Source organism: Mercenaria mercenaria, chromosome 14 (genome assembly GCF_021730395.1).
Source record: "Mercenaria mercenaria strain notata chromosome 14, MADL_Memer_1, whole genome shotgun sequence".
Taxonomy (NCBI): Eukaryota; Metazoa; Mollusca; class Bivalvia; order Venerida; family Veneridae; genus Mercenaria; species Mercenaria mercenaria.
Genome location: NC_069374.1, coordinates 70,839,994 through 70,859,464, shown reverse-complemented (window position 1 = coordinate 70,859,464; position 19,471 = coordinate 70,839,994). Strand labels below are relative to the sequence as shown.

The 19,471-nt window shown below is 34.4% G+C and overlaps 1 protein-coding gene across 1 annotated transcript; it reads left to right on the top strand.

Annotated features, from left to right (window-relative positions):
• Positions 1–594: 594 nt before the first annotated feature.
• LOC123528283 (uncharacterized) lies at positions 595–12,278 on the top strand. Its single transcript, XM_045308015.2, has 4 exons — positions 595–1,501; positions 7,923–8,187; positions 9,069–9,191; positions 10,277–12,278. Exons 1-4 carry the CDS (start codon positions 1,274–1,276, stop codon positions 11,362–11,364), a joined length of 1,704 nt encoding a protein of 567 aa, XP_045163950.2. The 5' UTR covers positions 595–1,273; the 3' UTR covers positions 11,365–12,278.
• Positions 12,279–19,471: the final 7,193 nt, after the last annotated feature.

Sequence of the window (19,471 nt, the reverse complement as noted above, 5' to 3'; positions counted from 1 at the left end):
CTTGTCTGACCCCTAAATGACATTCAAAAATATCACTGACATTATTAGAGAGTTTAACTTTTGATTTTACATTATCATACATAGACTTAATAACATTTAAAATTTTCCCTCTTACTCCTGTTCTAATAAGTTTGTACCATAAAATGTCTCTCACAACGAAATCAAAAGCCTTCTGAAAATCAACAAATGCACAGAAAAGTTTTTCATTACTATTACACATATGAGAAATAAGGCTGTTTAACACAAAAATATTATCTATTGTTCCCATATGTTTACGATATCTATGCCGCTCGTGAAAATATTGCATCTGGTGTTCACAAACAAACAAATATCTTCTTCATGACCTCGTTGATATTTTTACATTTTCCCCTTGCCGTAAAACACAGAAAAAATGAAGACCCTACTTTATTTAAACCATACATTATTGTGCGGATTAATTATCATTTACCTTTGTTACAGTAAACATAACTTTAGTGACTTTAACGGTGAACTACATTAGTATTTTTGCTTAATTACAAGTATCTTTGTATGTTACTACGTTACTACACGTTTGTCATCGAAACATTAGTATATTTTGTCATCATACAGGACTTTGCTATAGTTATGTGTAGATGGCTTAATTGAATGTTTACTACAAACGGATTCTTTAAATAAATAATTATGTATGCACTCTGGCCACACATCTAAAAGTCAGATTTAATTCGGACTAAAATGTTAAAATGTTTTAATTTCGTTTTGATCTTTATACGATATCAAAACGTGCATTTTTTGCAGGGACTTTAAAGACATTGAAAATGTAATTTATTTATTTGCAGTTCTTTTTCTGGTTTGGAAAAAAAAACAAAAAAACATTTGAATAATTAGTTGCAGATTGTAGAAAAGAGACCTGAATACAAGTCTGTAATATTTCAAAGTGACGTTGTACTGCAATGCAGTTTTAATCCTTAAACTTTGGACAACGCTGTTAACATTAATTGTACAATTTATCTTAATTAAAAGAAAGCATTTATTTTGGAAACCATATTAATTAAAATGGACTAAAAGTATAAAGCAGACAAGACTGAACTAAAAAAATCTGCGCTTGACAGATTAGAATAAAGTGCTTTAAAGTGTATGACATTATTAAAATTGATATTTTGTATAAAAACGGACTTAAAGTTTTGACAGTCAGTTCTTCTAAGAGTAGATAAAAATCATCGTAGAAAAGAACATTTTTAATGCAGAAGACAAGGAAACAAAAACGTTGTGATTAAAGTGATATTTAAGGAATGAAATGAACAGTAAAAAGTTGAACTTACACAACATGGAAGTATTTAACTTTGGACACTGGATGCTTCGATGGGCTGTTCTGAATGCTGCAGTGTTTTTGCTGGGATTAATAGACTTGACCGTGGGGCACGGACGACTGTGGGAGCCGCCCTCAAGATCCTCTATGTGGCGGAGAGGTTATAATACAACTGTGAATATAAATGATAACGAACTGAGCTGCGGGGGTTTCACGGTAAGAATACTTTTTCATGGCATTGGCCCGGTAATGCTACTTCTGAATAACTTTGATACTGATGTAAGCTACGTTTGCACTATACTATACCTACATGTTTTGCTAAAAGGAACTTGTATTCTTAACCCTTATCATGCTTGACACGATTGATTCTGCCTTTGCGACAGAACAGTTAATGGTACTGTCCAAATTTAAAGAAGGACAAGTTTATTATAGAAATTTAGAAAGGTAATGGTTACATAATTGATGATGTAATTTGTACAAGTCAAAATAAATTCTATGACTGGTTCTATTATGTGAAATATCAGATAGAAGAATGTTTGTACTTGAGGGTTTTAAATCCTAAATTTATAATTGCTCTATCTTTTTGCAATGGTGGCAATGGATTTTTTTACATGAAAAAAAATGTAATTAATTCTGTTATCACTGTTGCTCACGTGTTTTGCAAGTAAACCAAGCTGACATCTTAAATAGAAAAAAATGCAGTAAAGGGAATATTAGTATAATTATTTCAGGAAGGCATCGGCGCGATGGGCGTTCTTTCTCTTTGTCGCACGATGCTGTCGAGCTGCCAGCCAAGAAGCTGTCATTTTTAAACATCCTGAAGACGTTTTATTACTTTGAAAAATCAAGATATCATAGAATTATGAGTGAAATATTAATGCTGTTATATTTTATGGACGTTGCCGTTTTACGACGACAAGCTGTATAATTTTTTGTATATTTTTTGAGAAAAAATATATATGACAGTTTGATAAATCTATTTTATGTCAGTATGTTTTTTCAATGTGACAGAATGACGGACAGGTACTCTTGACTTTGTTTTAAAATTAAAAGCAAATTAGTATGTTGGTATGTCATTTGAGTGCGCCAGCTGGTATTACTGCATAGTCATGACGCAATAGCTACGGTTTACAAAAAATGCTGTTGGTGGTATCCGTCATTAATATTTAATTTTCTTAATCTGTGCCTTTCCTATTCCACACCCCTTTAGGAGATAGGTCTAAGCTTTCTTTTTTTTTTTAAATAAATTTGACCTCACCAAATAATAGAAAGAAAAGGCTGTTTAACATGAAAATTGAAAAACGTACAAACATGCATATCATGCTACGAAAGAATTGTAAATTAGCCTATATTTAAGGTTTTATTTCTTTTAATCACAGACAAAGGACTGCATGAAGGGGCTATATTTCCGGTTAGTGCAATGCCTTTAAAAGCTCTCCATTTGAAACCGCTACACCGTCCATTTTGATGCATTTGTGACAAAGTCCCAGGACAGAACGTTCACATAACTAGGTTTAAATCGTTTTAAGCGATTCTGAAAATTATTTACCATTGAAACTGTATATCTCGAACTCGCTTTTCTCCAAATTCCCGCTTTTTCGAAGACATGTTTAAGTCCCGTCCCGGAAGCACGTGCACAAAATATTATTGAAAGTCCAATTTTGGTTGTTTGAGGTAAAATGTTCGATGCTTTGGAATTCGAGATACCGGGTTTCAATTTGAGCCGCGCCATGAGAAAACCAACATCGTGGGTTTGCGACCAGCATGGATCCTGACCAGCCTGCGCATCCGCGCAGTCTGGTCAGGATCCATGCTGTCTGCTATCAATACCTATTGCAATTATAGAAACCGTTAGCGAACAGCATGGATCCTGACCAGACTGGTCTGGATCCATGCTGGTCGCAAAACCACTATGTTGGTTTTCTCATGGCGCGGCTCATTTGATATCGAGTATTTTGTTAATTTAATTATCGATCGGGAAGGACGGGGCAGAACAGGACAGTATGTTAAAAATACAGTAGACAGGTATATTGTTGGTAATGATGTTAATGTTAGTTTATATTCACTTTTTATGGACTGGTCATGTCGAATTCATGAAAGGCGTTATAGTAACTTATCTACAATTTAAATCTGTCAAAAATTGCATAAATTGTATATAATATTACGCATGCATGATTAAATTAGCGAAAAACTTACTTATCTAGAAATTGTGTGGCTCGAACATTTCCACGTATCATGTATAAAACATTGAACAATACGGAAGTGTGACTTCTTCCTGACATTCAACTTCATATTTAGATAATAAAAATAGCACAATAAACATGTTTTGTTTGATGCTCAATCTATATATATAACGCAACTCTTTTTTTTTGTGTGTGTTTTGGTGGTACACTCCTTAACCTTGAACTGTTTTAATAATTCTTTTATCTGGCGAGGATAAATAACTGCAAGTTGTATTATGTTGCAAGATGTCGACCAAACAGTAAAGCAAACTAGGAAAAACCAAGGGCACTACTAATCTAAAGGTGTTCCGTTTGAATCATTGTATTTTTATCATTCTTCCAAAGTCCTGATGCTCCAAATCATGAAAGTCAAAATCACAATGTCGACAACATGAAACCGCGATATATGCAAACTCTTACTGAGTTTTCACATCGTAGTGTCATAACAGCGACAGTCATCATCATAATTTCGAGTTTTCACCATCGTGATTTCGATTTTCATCATCTTGGTTTCCACTCAAAAAAGTCACAAGTTTCGTGATTCAGACTTTGCGAAATGGGATTCAGAAATCTGAAATGTCCTACTGAAACATCGTACGTAGCATACAGTGTACTAAACCGCAAACCAAATCATGTAGCGTAGTATTAGTGTATAATTTTATCTAATTTTGTGAAGCATAAGTTTTTTGTTTTAATCGTCGCAAATTTAAATTGACGATGCGTGAATGACAGGCTGGCCATATATCTTAAACAAGTGATGAAACTGTCGTTTAGTAAGTCCGTCCTTGTATGTGATAGAGGCAAACTCTTCAGAATGGAGGAAGCGGAGCGACTGATCCTTGAATTGTCTGTCGATTGCGCGTTTTTTTTCTGGTTATTCTTTGTCCCTCTAAATATGTCAACATCTAAATAACAGTCTGCTTAATGAAGAGGCTTATATATGCATGTTGTACACTACACATTTTGAAAATGTTTGGCTTATCAATGAATGAAAAATTAGGGTAAACAATTAAGTATTTTTATAGTTCAATTTAGTTCCGAAAGCTAGATTGTAAAACGAAAACAATGCTCTATACGCGCAACGTATCATCGAATGAATATATATATAAATTAAAGTTCATCTTTGATCAAAATATACAATCCATCTATTTTGTAGAGCAACATTAAGATTCAGAAATGTTTCTGGTATATAAAAGTTGACGTATAAACTCGTTAGGCCGGACTATTTTGAATTTTTAATACCTGTGTAATGTATATACAATGTATCAGTACTTTGCACATGCCGCCATGATACTTTTAACAACGAGTTATTATAACAAGATAAAAAAGAACGGAGGGACTAAAAAGATATCACATTTCCAAATAAAAAATGTTGTTGTTTCTTTTTTTTATCAAACTTTGACTTATTTCCAAAATGTTCAATATGTGTTCCAAACTTGGATTCAGTGTTGTTATATTTTCTGGTCCTTTGGAATCATGGAGTCCATTCAACATATGTGTAATAGAGTTCCGCTTAAGCCGTTGCTAGGGGGCGTGAGAGGTGTTACACATTTCATTACCTCTCATGAACAGACTTAATCAAACCGAGTCTGCTGTTGTTCTTCTTGGTTGAATTCATTGCTTCCAAAGGATCTTTTTACAGATTTTATTTACTACACGGTAAAACAAAAGAAACAGCTGGTAACGTTCGTCTTTGTCAAAAATAGCAAAATAAATATCTGTTTAAGAAGTATTTAAACCACAGTTTAAAAATCTTGTTTAAAAAGCTTAAGGTACTGTTTCGCTCAAAACTTTCTGAAATACAGCAGGGGCTCATAAATCATTTTAATTATGATGACACCGGACATTTTATGAGTATTTTTAAGTTTGGTGCGCGAAGAAAATCCTTTGTGATGCTCATAAAAAGACAAAATGCATTAATTTGCGCATCTGCTCACGGTATCGTTTTCTGATCGGAATACAAATAATGCATGAGCGTGTAATACGTACGTGAGACATTATTTATAGCTTCTTTATTTAACTTAATTAATTATTAAAAGTGTAATTGTTCTTACTTTAAAAAAAAATAATTGCACTAATTTGGAACATCTGTATTAATATTCTAAATATATCTTAGACACTTTTACAATTAATATTCTGCCACAATACATACCAAGTAATTAACAATTGAAACAAATGATATCGCAACATAAAAATGCATTATATAATTAATATCAACAGACAACCGTGGCGAGGCTAACATCACCGGTTAGGACTATTTTTCATGCTTTCATAAAACAAATGATTAAAAGGCATAAAGAGCAAACAAAGTTATTTCTTTCTTAGTCTTATATAATGTTTTATGTAAGAGAATGACGACACAATGTATTTGATAGATGTTTTAAAAGTTGCATTTTAACAAAGTCATGTCAGAATATCATTTTAATGACTTTCCAAAAATATTTCAATATCTGCACTGTAAGTATGCCATGCATTTTTCCTAAGTTTTACTCATATTACAGATTATATATGTACCCACGGTGGAAAGAAAAAAGAATAAAGCAGACATATGCAGTTTAAATGTCAATATTTAATTAACTTTACATGAGCAGCCTTAAAGTGTCGTGTGTCGGCCGTAAAGAGTTGCATACTCCAATACAATTCATATACAAGGCTTAGTCAAATCGAGTATGCTATTATTTTACTTGTGTTGCGAACTGTTCTCCCAAAAGTCCTTACTGTACTATAAAATATTTTCTGTTTTTAGTTAAACATAAGCAATATCATGTCAAGCATTTCTACCCTTGTAACAACAGCAAATATTTTACCAACTGACTGTGACCCCATTAATTGAAATAACTTAATGCATCTGACATTTGTTGGCAAAATAATTATGTTAAGAAAAGAGAACGTTATAAATGACAAATAGGCACTAGTAGGTCGTGTCATATTAGAAATTAATAACACACAGAATGTCATCCGAGACAGACAGATGGAAGTGATCAGCTCAATTAGTAATAATTCTCAAAATAATATATTCATTCGTTATCGTGTAGACATTCAAATGATGTGTGCACACTTTCTATTAGAGAGGAAAACCAGTAATGACACTCGACAAGTTACGTAATCTTCGTCTGTAATTTCGGCAATCCTCGGCTTTGTACGGAAAACGATATTGCGTAGAATGCCGAACAAGAATACGTAATCACACGAAAATAGACGAGTGTCATTACGGGCCCACTATCTTAACTCGATAGCTCGGGACGCGTTTCCTTCCTTCCTTGAATAGCAATATTGTTTAAAAATGGAGTAGTTTTTACTTACAATATTTGTACATAGTGTGAATACAATCATAGAATTTTCTTGGTGATAACAGGCCTTGTGTACAGGTATATAACTTTTTTTCAGGGCAAAAGGGTCAGTTTGAAACTCATTATACAAGTAAAGACTGCAGCTGAACCTTTGTTAAAGACAACTTGTGTTGAACAGAAATAGCCTCCTCGGAAAACTACTATAATTCCAGATCCGACTGAGCCGTTCGCAGTTTTAATTATCCTGTCGATAAAACACTTGTCAACAAAGACAATTTTCTGTCTGGTCTTTTAACATAGGTTTTTTTCTGTACTTGTCCTTGTTAGTTTTTTCTTTTTTTTATGCAGGCTGCAATAAAAAATGTACTTCAACTAACCTTAGCTTAATTAATAATTATTCATATCTTATTATGATCATTATAATATTTTTTATGGTTCAAATATTGACATTTTACTGTCACTGACGTCAAATTCGCTTGAAGAAACGAAATGACAATATTATAAAATGCATCATTAAAATATCCCTATGGGCGGTTGAGGATTTTTAAAATGCAATTACAAATTATTGTAATGATTAATAATCACCTGTTGTAAAAATTTATTTAATGAATGCAACTGCAAATTTGTAATTATGATATAGAAAATCTGCATTATGATACAAGGTGACCTTTTGTTAAAAACCACAGTTCTGAAAATGTCAGTGAAACATACGCGGCATAATTATTCGAAATAGCTGCCGCCTACTAAATTAAATTAAAATATCATTCGCGAGAAGCAGATGCAAACGGAAAATAGTTTAAATGTATATGAATGTCTACACCTCTCCCTAACTTACCTACACCTCCGATCTCCAATCCGTCCACCACCCGCGTGCACACAGACACACACGCACGCACGTACCATATTCTCTCTGATACAATGATCCGTAGTTTGAAATACTAACCGATCGGTCATTGGACACGGCAGCTGTCCTAAAGAAGACGACGACGAAGCAAAAGGGGTGTCAAACACGTTACATATATCCAGATCTGTTGCCATTAGAACTGGAAATATGTTACTAGTGCCACGACATATTAGCCTTACTTCATCAGTAGTTTTGTCAATACCTTGATACTGTATTTTCAGAATCAGTGGATATCATACAGTGGACTATGTGGCGTGTGTGGGGATCCGTACCAGCAACATCCACGAGATAACGAAATTGGCGGGAAATATGCTGCAGGAATAATCACGAGAACCTATCCCATTGGTGGAACAATCGATGTCGTAATAGGCTTGACAGCCAATCATATGGGATATTTCGAATTCAAAATTTGTCCCATTCTTGATCCGTCTGTTGGTGAAACACAAGCATGTATGGACAACCATCAGCTGAAGATAGTAAATGGAGGTATACTGATGCTGTCAATTTTTGTACAATTCAACGTAATACAATATTATTAAGCGAAAGCTAAAAAAGCTAAAATTAGAACAAGCAACGCAATTTTTAAGCCGTAAACATTCTAATATTTCTTCATTGAATTCGCATGCTACTGATGTTTTCACAAAACCGACTGTTAACAAACATTGAGCGAATAGAACTTAATTATTCTATTTTCTTAGACTAGTAAGCTGAAATGAAAATATTAGTAAATATTTGTTCTCAAGTTAAAGAAAAAGAAGTCCACGAAAAGAAAATACATAAAAGACTTCTGTTACAGTACTAGCCCTTAGTGTTACACCTGTACTTTACATACATAAACTGTTTAGATGTACAAAAATAATGCGATAAGTTTTTTTTTAATTTTTGACATTGACCTCCACAATGTCACAATGTTAACAATGACAAACATTTATTTATGTACAGTGGCGACATAAAAGTACGCAGATTTATTCATTGCTCCACCCACTCGACAAATGTAGCGTGTTTGTGGTTGTGGGTGTATATTATATTGTAGCAGTACTTCACTGGTGCTGTACCTGAAACAGTCGCCTACGCCTATATAAAGACATAGTTATAACGAAGTAGAGTATAAAAAAGCTTGTTTATTTTACTTATTCGGCTATTCCAATGAAAATAGTCCAACAATGATAACAGTTATATTACAAAGAAACAAAATTATTGACACATATTGAAAACGGTACATATTTTCCCGTTGACAAAAATGACGCTATACCATTTCAGAATAGTCAGATTTTAGGACCGTATTCGGTCAAATGTTGTCATCATACAGAATATTCACTTTATCGACGTTGTTTATCTTTAAAGATGTTTTGAATTTCATCTTGCAGAAGACAAAGGTTACAAATTCTACATCCGGGATCAAACTCTCGGGGGTCATGTCAAGCTTACGCTGTTGTTGCCACGCAATTTTCTCTGCAAACATTGTGTACTACAGTGGAGATACCGTACAGGTATGTAGATGCTTATATGGCACGACCTGCTCTACCACTGTTAACCCGAATTTATAGCAAAAGGGCTTCGCCTCTCAATGAGTCAAAGCTAAACATATTATTACAATTCTGCTATTTTATTCCCATTTTTACCATGTGATGAACAGATTTTCTACAGATTTTACATTTTTACGAAAATGAAAATTTGCTCAAGTTCCATGGATCACGAAGTCCTTTTATCTATAGTAATGCTATTTGTTTGAAATCTTTTTTTTACTATAAATGTACAGGCAAACCCTTGTGATAACAGGAAAGGACTTATATTCAAAATTTCTGGGTTCTCTGTAATGAAACTCCACTGTCGTAATAGATTTACTCAAAGTGTTACAATTAAATTGGCAAAAGAAGTCCACACAGTGCATTGTCAATGTCAAAATAGCAACAACGTCGCATTTTAAGCGGAATTCTATAATATATATTCACAAATCGATGAATACTTAAATATATGTTAAAACTAATTCCAGGAATCAAAGAACTGATAGTAAAGTACTGATGGAAGGTGATTTATGTTAGTACGTGTATGAAAAGAATCCTTTCCAAAAATGACACAAGCGCTAACAGCGCTTTGATAGATAAAAACCCAGTAGATATATAGGATTTGATTCGGCTAATTGCGATTTGGTTAATATATATACAGTTATGTATTCAAGCCCCCTGTAAAGCAAAAATATGTTAAGTAAAGGCATGTAGCCGATAGTTATGCGTAGTAAATTACTGCGCCTTTGGTATTTATTCAAAGTATGTTGAATTATTTTTACTGGGCATGAGTACTTGTAAGCCACGACTACCTCCAAGGTGGTGATACAGTAGGCCAACTGTTCCGGTATGTAACGATAATGACGTAAGAGGTAGTAGATTATTCCGCATTGAAGTACATTGCACAGCGGATAGATACGAAAGAGACAGTCTATTCCTGATTAAATTCTGTGCGGTTACATAGTGAAGGTGATTTTATCACTTCCAAAAAGTAGTTATTGACTTCACATTATCTGACTTAACGTGATGTTTAGGTCTCCCGTAAAATATGTTTCAATATGTACTTCCAGGGACACGCTGGGGTTGCGACCAAGACCTTCTATGCGGAAAGGGCAAAGGTCCACAAGAGGAGTTTTACGGCTGCTCAGATATTTCCATTGAAGACGTTTCCAGAACTATATACCACGAACCGGCTCCACAGACAGATAGGAACAAAGCAAAACAAGGACTGATCCATCTAGGCGGTACCAAAACACATACTGTCATTTGGAGTATCGAACCTACACCGGAGCCAAGTTATCGAACCAGCAAATATACAGATCCGACGGAATATGTCACGGAAACCCAAACACCAAGCCCATTAAGCATTAGACATAATAAGCATATGTCAACATTGAGACATTTCTTAGAAGAGCTTACGTTGAATGCATTGTACAGTTACTATGGTAAAAAGGAAAATTACCAACATTTTCGGTGCGGTCCAACCAAAAGATATGAAAGGAATCCAATCGTTAATGAATTTTGCAGAAAAGTTTGTTCATATGATACATCTATATGCCCTGATATACTATGCGCTTGTGTTAAGGACCCCGTGCAGGCCACTGAGATGTATTACATCAAGCCGTCAAAGTCTTCACTATTTAATTCGGAAAGGCATAAATTAGACAGGAATCATTTGAAGAAGTTTGTAAGAAAACTGGTCGCAAGAAACAGACTTGTCGAGAATGTTCCAACTATTAAGCTGCGTAAACCGTTCATAAAACGGACAGCTGTAAACAAATCACAAACAAGCGAGTCTGTGATACCTACACTTGGCAGAATGGAAGTTGTTCACTCTTCCCCAAAGCGTGTTCCTATTCTTCCAAGTTATACCGGATCGACAAAAGCCCTGCAAGAGCATAACTTCATATCCATGTTTGACGTTAAAAATGCGGTAGCTGACTCTGAAAACGATTTGCACAGATTCATGACAACAAAGGGTTTAGACTTTGATCCAGATAAAATTGTACATTTACAATCACAACAAATAATTAAACCAAACATAATGATATGCACAGCATCTGTAGCATTCGCACACAATCCTTTCATGGCCAAATGGTGTAATACAAACTGCCCTTTTGGGTTTTGTCCACCTCGAGTTTGCTCATGCAATTATTGAAAATGGCTGGTACTGGTTTAACGTTGTTGGAACGACTGAAACCCAATCTTAAAATGCGAAAACCAAAAACATTTGAACTTATCCTTGTTTATCTACTACCAAAGATATGTACATGACAGACTTTAGACAATGATTAGTATATATGGTATGTAAAACAAGGTAACACTATAACTGTGATCAGGGTTTTAATTAAAAAGAGGCCGATGTGTACATTTCTAAAGGCGAAGAGAAACATGGAAAAACAAGCGCCAGTTCATCCAATTAAAACCAAAGACAGAAAAAGGAAGGAAATATTCATACTTGGAAAAAGTAAACACATCAGCGGTTAGCTAGCAGATCAGTTTATTGTTGAAATTTCCAAGCTAACAAATGACATCTGTGCGCAAAGTTACAACCTAGCGCGTGTCACAATAATATTATGTTCTTGAAGCGAATGCTCGATGTGGGCTTCACTCTTTCATACCAATGTCTTTATTTCATAATTATTTATAATTTTATTTTCAACTTTCAAATATTTATTATAATAATAAGTAACTTTGATAATCAATCACAAAGTCCAAACACTGGAAATAGAATGAGAAATAAACCTGCATCTAATCGACATGCTTTTGCGACAAGAATGTTAGAAAGAGGTTTCGTTTTTTTATGCAATACAGTTTGCTTTTGCTGGTTACTGTTGTATTTCTGTAATATGTTGAATGTTTTCAAGAGTTATCCTATCAGAGAAATTCCTGATTTTGCTCCTGCAACCATTGTTATAGTCATAATTATTACATATCTTATATCATATTTGTTATATTTATCTATAATTTGACTTTTGCCAGTTGTACAAAGGTCGTAATTAATGTTTACCCGGAAAATTATGTTATATTTTACTGTAACTGTTAAATGCTAACACTATGTTGTAATACATTTAAAAGGATTAACGCCAGTTACTTGTCTTCATTTTATCCTTATTGTGGAAAAAAATCTCGTCTTTGTCATGTTGATACAAGACCCGTGTTCATGCAAACTTTCCTTTTCTTCTCTGTCATTTGTATTACTGAAACTGCGTAAGAACGAATTCTGAATCTACATACCGATCAGGAAAATGACATGATCACTATAAATTTGTAAAAATAAACAATAAAGTTATGACAAATTCAAGATTTCTCATTCTTAGGCCTGAGTTTCAAGTTTTAGTGTGTTGACGAATACTGACTCTAGTCCGTTCCTCAGTTCTTTATAAATATAAGGTTATTCATTCAAACATCTTCCGTAGGGAAGTAGATATAATGGGGCCGTCTTATCAACATCGTAACTTTAGGAGAAACTTGCGAGGTCCATTTCCCGTAAGTTCAGATTTACGAGAATATTTACGATTCTCGCAAACCGTCTTATCAACGTTCTCATAAGTCCGCATATCGCAATCCTCGTAACTTTCTCGTAACTTTCTCGTAACTGGTTATAGGCTGAACACCACTAAATCCAGCTGTTCTTTATTTCATATAAAATCCACTCACTTCATAACGGTGTATCGACATTTTCTAGCATATCAGATTTTCAGAGACTTATATTCCCATAAAGAACTAGATCGCTACTTTAGAAAAACAAAAAGAAAAGGGGGTGTTAACTTTTATATAAGAAAACTACAGTTCGTTAAATACAACCCGCTGAATTTACTACTTTTCGCTTCTTTCAATTTTTTCTTTTCGTGACATTAAATTCTTACGCCGCCATTTTTATCTAGCATGTGAAAGGAACATGCCGATTTCATTAGAATGCAAAGTGATACATACTGAAACGCGGTAGGGTAAAAGTAAGCACGTTCCTGCCGAAAAAATGCACTAGGAAAGGAAAAAAGATTAGTACTATTTATATTTGGACTACTTGTGACTAGACCTGCGGAGGCTTACATTCTATTTGGTAGTGATCAGCCTATAAGAGAAATTTTTTGTTTGATTTTTCCATGAATTTGCATTCATTCTCAAGGTACACCTATTTCACAATGACTCTGCTTTGTTTAAGTGCAAAATATTGAGAAAATGTAGAGAAATGACAATTCATTACAGGTCACCCCCATCCCCAAAAATATGCAAAATTTAGCCCTGTGCAAGCAATATTTCAATTAATTTTACCTTATTCGTGGAATTTACATTTAACATCCATTTAATCGTTTCGATGTTTGTCATTTTCATTCAGAAACATGCTAATTTCAATATTATTTAGACAACTGAAGTGCTAAAATGCGAGAAAAGACATTTACTAGGTCCTAAAACGAACCAAAATAGTGCCACCTGGTCGAAAATTCGATCTAAATTCAAAAAGCACAAGAAATTTAAGCGTTTTCAGCCATTTGTTACCGTTTTACATCATAAAGAATTGATTAATGGCATTTCCATTCATTTTCGAGGGGTTTCAGAAAATAAAATGTATTGCCCCTTATATGCTGAACACCACTAAATCCAGCTGTTCTTTATTTCATATAAAATCCACTCACTTCATAACGGTGTATCGACATTTTCTAGCATATCAGATTTTCAGAGACTTATATTCCCATAAAGAACTAGATCGCTACTTTAGAAAAACAAAAAGAAAAGGGGGTGTTAACTTTTATATAAGAAAACTACAGTTCGTTAAATACAACCCGCTGAATTTACTACTTTTCGCTTCTTTCAATTTCTCTTTTCGTGACATTAAATTCTTACGCCGCCATTTTTATCTAGCATGTGATAGGAACATGCCGATTTCATTAGAATGCAAAGTGATACATACTGAAACGTGGTAGGGTAAAAGTAAGCACGTTCCTGCCGGGAAAATGCACTAGGAAAGGAAAAAAGATTAGTACTATTTATATTTGGACTACTTGTGACTAGACCTGCGGAGGCTTACATTCTATTTGGTAGTGATCAGCCTTAAACACAGTGACGCAGTCTATATTTTTTAACGTCGTGTAAATAAAACGGGCACTTGCTTAATAACAACCAAAACAACCGGCATAATCTGAACATAAACATGTAATAAATCTTATTTAATAAGCATATTTTATAAAAGTTTTCTTCGGCGGAAAGATAGATGTTTAAAATAAATGTGTTCCAAAACACAAACAAAAATATTCACACCGGAAAACTAATTAGTTGAGATGATATTCAAGTGTTCATATTTCGTCTGTTTGAATTCGGACTGGTAAAAAGCAATTTTTATGCGTGCATCATATTCAGAAGATCTGATGTTGTATAAAATGAACAAAGTACAGGGTGCATTTCTCACCTAAACATGTCACTTTTTTATCAAAACTAGTAGGAAGTAACTGTACGGATGTCACAGTGTAGCTCAAGATCCTCGATGTGTTTTCTGTTCGTCCTAGAACTGGTTTATCGTGCGCAAATGTAAAAGCATGTTTCATCTTTAAATGATCTGATAATATTTTAAGTAAATATATTTTATTATAATTGATACTACCATGGTACAGTTCGAAAAATCGTGATTTTTTGCGAGTCTGGATTGTGCGTTGGTATATAATCTGAAATACATTTTCATCTTAATCACAGCCATTTGGATATAATTGCGTAACCACAAGGCATTAAGTCATCTTTTTATCAAACAAAATATAATAATGTTATAGCCTTTATTTTACTATTGTCATAGCAATTCCCGACGTAGGTTCGTTACACTCTTTGTTATTCCGTAATAAAAAGCCTAAAACATAAGATAAATTAATACAAAATGGCACAAACAATAATTCACGCATTGTGTAAAGAAATACAAAATACAATATTTACAATATATCTAAATATTTCTTACCACAACTGAAGAAAATTAAATTAATCATTTAATTATTCTCGTAAATCTGAACTTACGAGAAATGGACCTCGCAAGTTTCTCGTAAAGTTACGATATTGATAAGACGGCCCCACAAAATAATCCTTGTTAAATATCACTCTTTATTGAATTTGCGGCCTACTGGCCTTTATCAAAACCTGACTTTTCATGTCCGTCCCTCAATTCTTTAAAACTATAAGGGTATTCATTCAAATATATTCCATAGCGAAGTAGATATAATAATTTTTGTTAAATATCACTCTTTATTGAATTTTCGGCAACCTGGCCTTTATCAAAACCTGACATTTCATGTTTTGATAAAGGCCAGGTGGCCGAAGATCCAATAAAGAGTATTTCAAGGGTATTGTTACAGAGAAATATAGTATACTTTATATTATATATAGTATATATAGTACTCTTTATCCTATTTGAATGCATATACTTGCAAGTTCTCTAACTTTTGGTTTGGCTCAGTAAGAAAAGAACAATTTCCATTAATCGAAATTCCGGTTATTCGATTTCTAGGAGAGAAGACAGTTTTCCCTGATGATATCAAGGGAGTCATTCGCATTCTACCCCTGACATATGTGGTGGAGTTCAAGTCGCCATGTTTGCTACATAAAACAATTATATTAGCGGTCATATTGCCACCTCCCCTTATTACCAATTTTCATTCTCTATGTCAATCAGGATACAGTTCTTAATCAAAATAGAATAGATTGTATGGAAACCCTACAGCTATAGCAACAAACATTTCATCATATAAGGAAAAAGGAGTTTTACAAACGCAGCTGATATATCCGTTTCGGACATAGCTTTGGATTTTTAAAGACACTTGCCACTAAAGAATCTTATTTTTTTCATGTGTCACATTTTCAAAGTATGTGTAAGGTCATGCATTTATGAGCCAGAGGTTGTATTCTATGTTATTCAGTCTCTATGATGAACTTCGCTGTGCCTACTAAAAAGGAACTGGTTCTGAATTATTGTATACAGGCTTAATCAAAGGTCTTGCTTCTGCGAACTCTCATATAATTAAGTAAATTCATTTACGGTTCTTTACGTTAGCATATTTGTGACCTGCAGTGCATTCTTGTGAATACTTTTACGTATGTTACTGATTCCCCAGGTTGGAAGTAATTTTATTCACACCATCTTGTAATATTGGAACGTGGCGATTTTTAAGAAAGGAGTATGGCGCCAATAAACCGGTTTAAACTTCCAATTGGTGTTTTACTCCTGCTCGTTCTAAGACAGTGCCTCACCGGGTTCCTTAATTTGTTCGTTTTTCCCTTGTCATCTGTTTTGTTTTTCTTTGAAAGTTTGTGTACATTACACATCCATTAATACATGTCAGGAACAGTTGTTGTAAAATCAACCAATAGAAAACACAATCAAATACCGTTTACTATAGCTTAGATAGTATAGAACATGAACATATATATATATATTTTTTTTTGTAATATCTCAACCCACCTACAGCGAAGTCTTAAATATACTTTTATATCAGGTAATCATAAACAAACATTTTTACCAGTCTCAACATATGATGCCATATTTACGTTCGTCTTCAATTAACAAATTGATGATATTTTTTTTTTGATTTAACGTCGCACCGACACATGATAGGTCATATAGCGACTTTCCAGCTTTAATGGTGGAGGAAGACCCCAGGTGCCCCTCCGTGCATTATTTCATCAAGAGCGGGCACCGGGGTAGAACAACCGACCTTCCGTAAGCCAGCTGGATGGTTTCCTCACATGAAGAATTCAACGCCCCGAGTGAGGCTCGAACCCACATCGATGAGGGGCAAGTGACTTGAAGTCAGCGACCTTAACCCCTGGGCCACGGAGGATATACACCTTTGTAATGTATCACTTCTGTAGCGGAAATAATAACCAGCTTAAACTCCCCAGTAACGTTGTCTTGCTGTGTTCTCTCCTCATATATGTTTGTGATTGTTTGTTACAGAAATTTTATTATTACTCAAGTGGTTTTGTTGTGTACGTGTACACAGTGTGTGTTTACGTGTTTACATTTCCATGTGGAGTGATGGGTTGGACTCGATCGTGCTTTCTTTAATCCGAGTCATCTGGAGACTGACTTGAAAAGCTGCAAAGAAAATTAAATCGGACCATTGTCATTTGATATATTTTTATTCATTTGAGTTGTACTTTAACCGTGACAACTCGGAACATCTAGGAGAGTCCGTTATTGGCCATGTAGTTCTAACTAGTAAGGACACAACCAGAAAGAAATGCGACTATATATGTTATACCCTACCCGCAGGTATACTTTAAGAACCATGAAAATAAACGGGAAAATACATTTTACTAATTTCAATAGCGCATTTGTCAACCAAAACGATCAGTTTGCTGTCTGTGCACTATGTGTATTCAACAAACTGTAATTTATTCTCCATCGTACACCAGCTACATTGTCTCAGTATTTCTGAATACAGAGACAGTCCGCATAATTTATGTTTTCGTCAATGTTACAGGAAAAACTTGGATGAACTTCCCTATCGAACTTCCGGCAAATGTGAGGAGAAACGTAAACAAAGAGAAACAGAATGTGGAATACACAGTTATACAATAACACTCAAGATTATAATGAAAGTCGTTTAAATGATCCTGAATGTGAAATCATATAGTAGTATGTATTTGTATTGATCAAAATTGATATAGTAGTATGTATTTGTATTGATCAAAATCTCATTTATGTTACATATACTAATTCCAGAAAGAAAAAAAAGAAAATTGTTAAACTGGATTTATATGATTTTTTTAACAGAATGACTCGGTTAGTTATTTAAAAAATTGTGTTCACGATGAGTAAACGCGTCATGCTTTTCATTGTTTTCGTGATAAGAACATCGGTTTGATTTGTTAAAGTTTGGGCCTATGCTAAAGTAAAAATGGTTAATTAAATAAATTCTAAATGAAAATTGCAGTCTTGGGTTGTAAAGCCAGGCGGGTTACTTTGAAAAGTCATGGACATCCATGTTTGTTTGTTTTTTAATTTGCATGGATTTGCGGGTCAGTTGCAGATGCTGCGTTTAGTATATATATATTGTACGCTCTAAGGGACGGATTATGTGATGACCAACGTCGTCCTTCTGTTAGCAGGTCGTCCGGTTGTTGGCATGAAATCAATTTAAAATGTTTATTGAGAGAAAGAGAGCTATTACTACCGGCATTTTTAAATCAACATAGCTTATACACAGCATGGACCTGTCGTCTTCATCGTCGTCGTCATCACCATTATCATCATTATCATTATCATCATCATCACGACCAGATTTTACACAGTGATTGAAAATACTAAAATTTTATAGCCATAAGTCAAGTCTTCCTTGCAATCGCTCATTTTTGTTATTCAACCATCGATGTTGGCGTGGAACTTACAGTATGGGCAGAACAGATCTAATGTTGATCGTACTTTAAAGCTCAGGACATCAGTTTGTTCTTAACAAATACGACATGTCTCTTATGACAAAAAGATAATCGGGCACAGGGGCTACCTACAAAGGAAAAAGCCTCACTCGGGGCGTTGAATTCTTCATGTGAGGAAGCCATCCAGCTGGCTTACGGAAGGTCGGTGGTTCTACCCAGGTTCCCGCTCGTGATGAAATAATGCACGGAGGGGCACCTGGGGTCTTCCTCCACCATCAAAGCTGGAAAGTCGCCATATGACCTAAAATGTGTCGGTGCGACGTTAAACCCAACCAAAAAAAAAAAAAAAAAAAAAAAAAAAAACAAAGGAAAAGCTAGACAGGACATTTATATAAGAATTAGTACGTGTAGCTGCGTACAGGGTTGTAATACATTTTCAGAATATTTTAATGTGCAGTTGGGCTCAAACAAGGGGAGGTAATGTCCCCTTTATTATTTGCACTGTTTGTAGAAGACCTAGAGTTATTTCTTTAGAGAGACTAAACAAGTGGTTTGACAATAGATGATATTACCTTTATCCTAATGCTATTTGCTGATGACATGACAGTATTTGGTAACACTCCACAAGACCTTCAAAGTAACCTTGACATGCTGCAAATATATTGTGATAAATGGGGTTTAGAAGTAAACACAAGTAAAACTAAGACAATGGCGTTCAGAAAACGTGGTAATTTGAGAGTTGATGAAAAATGGTATTATGGTGGCAATAATCTTGAAGTGGTAAATGATTTTAACTAATTGGGTACTGTTTTCAATTACACTAGAAACTTTGCACTGAACTCAGAAACTTTAGCTGGAAAGGGACTGAAAGCCCTAAATGTACTTTTTAAAAATGTAAAGAAATATAAACT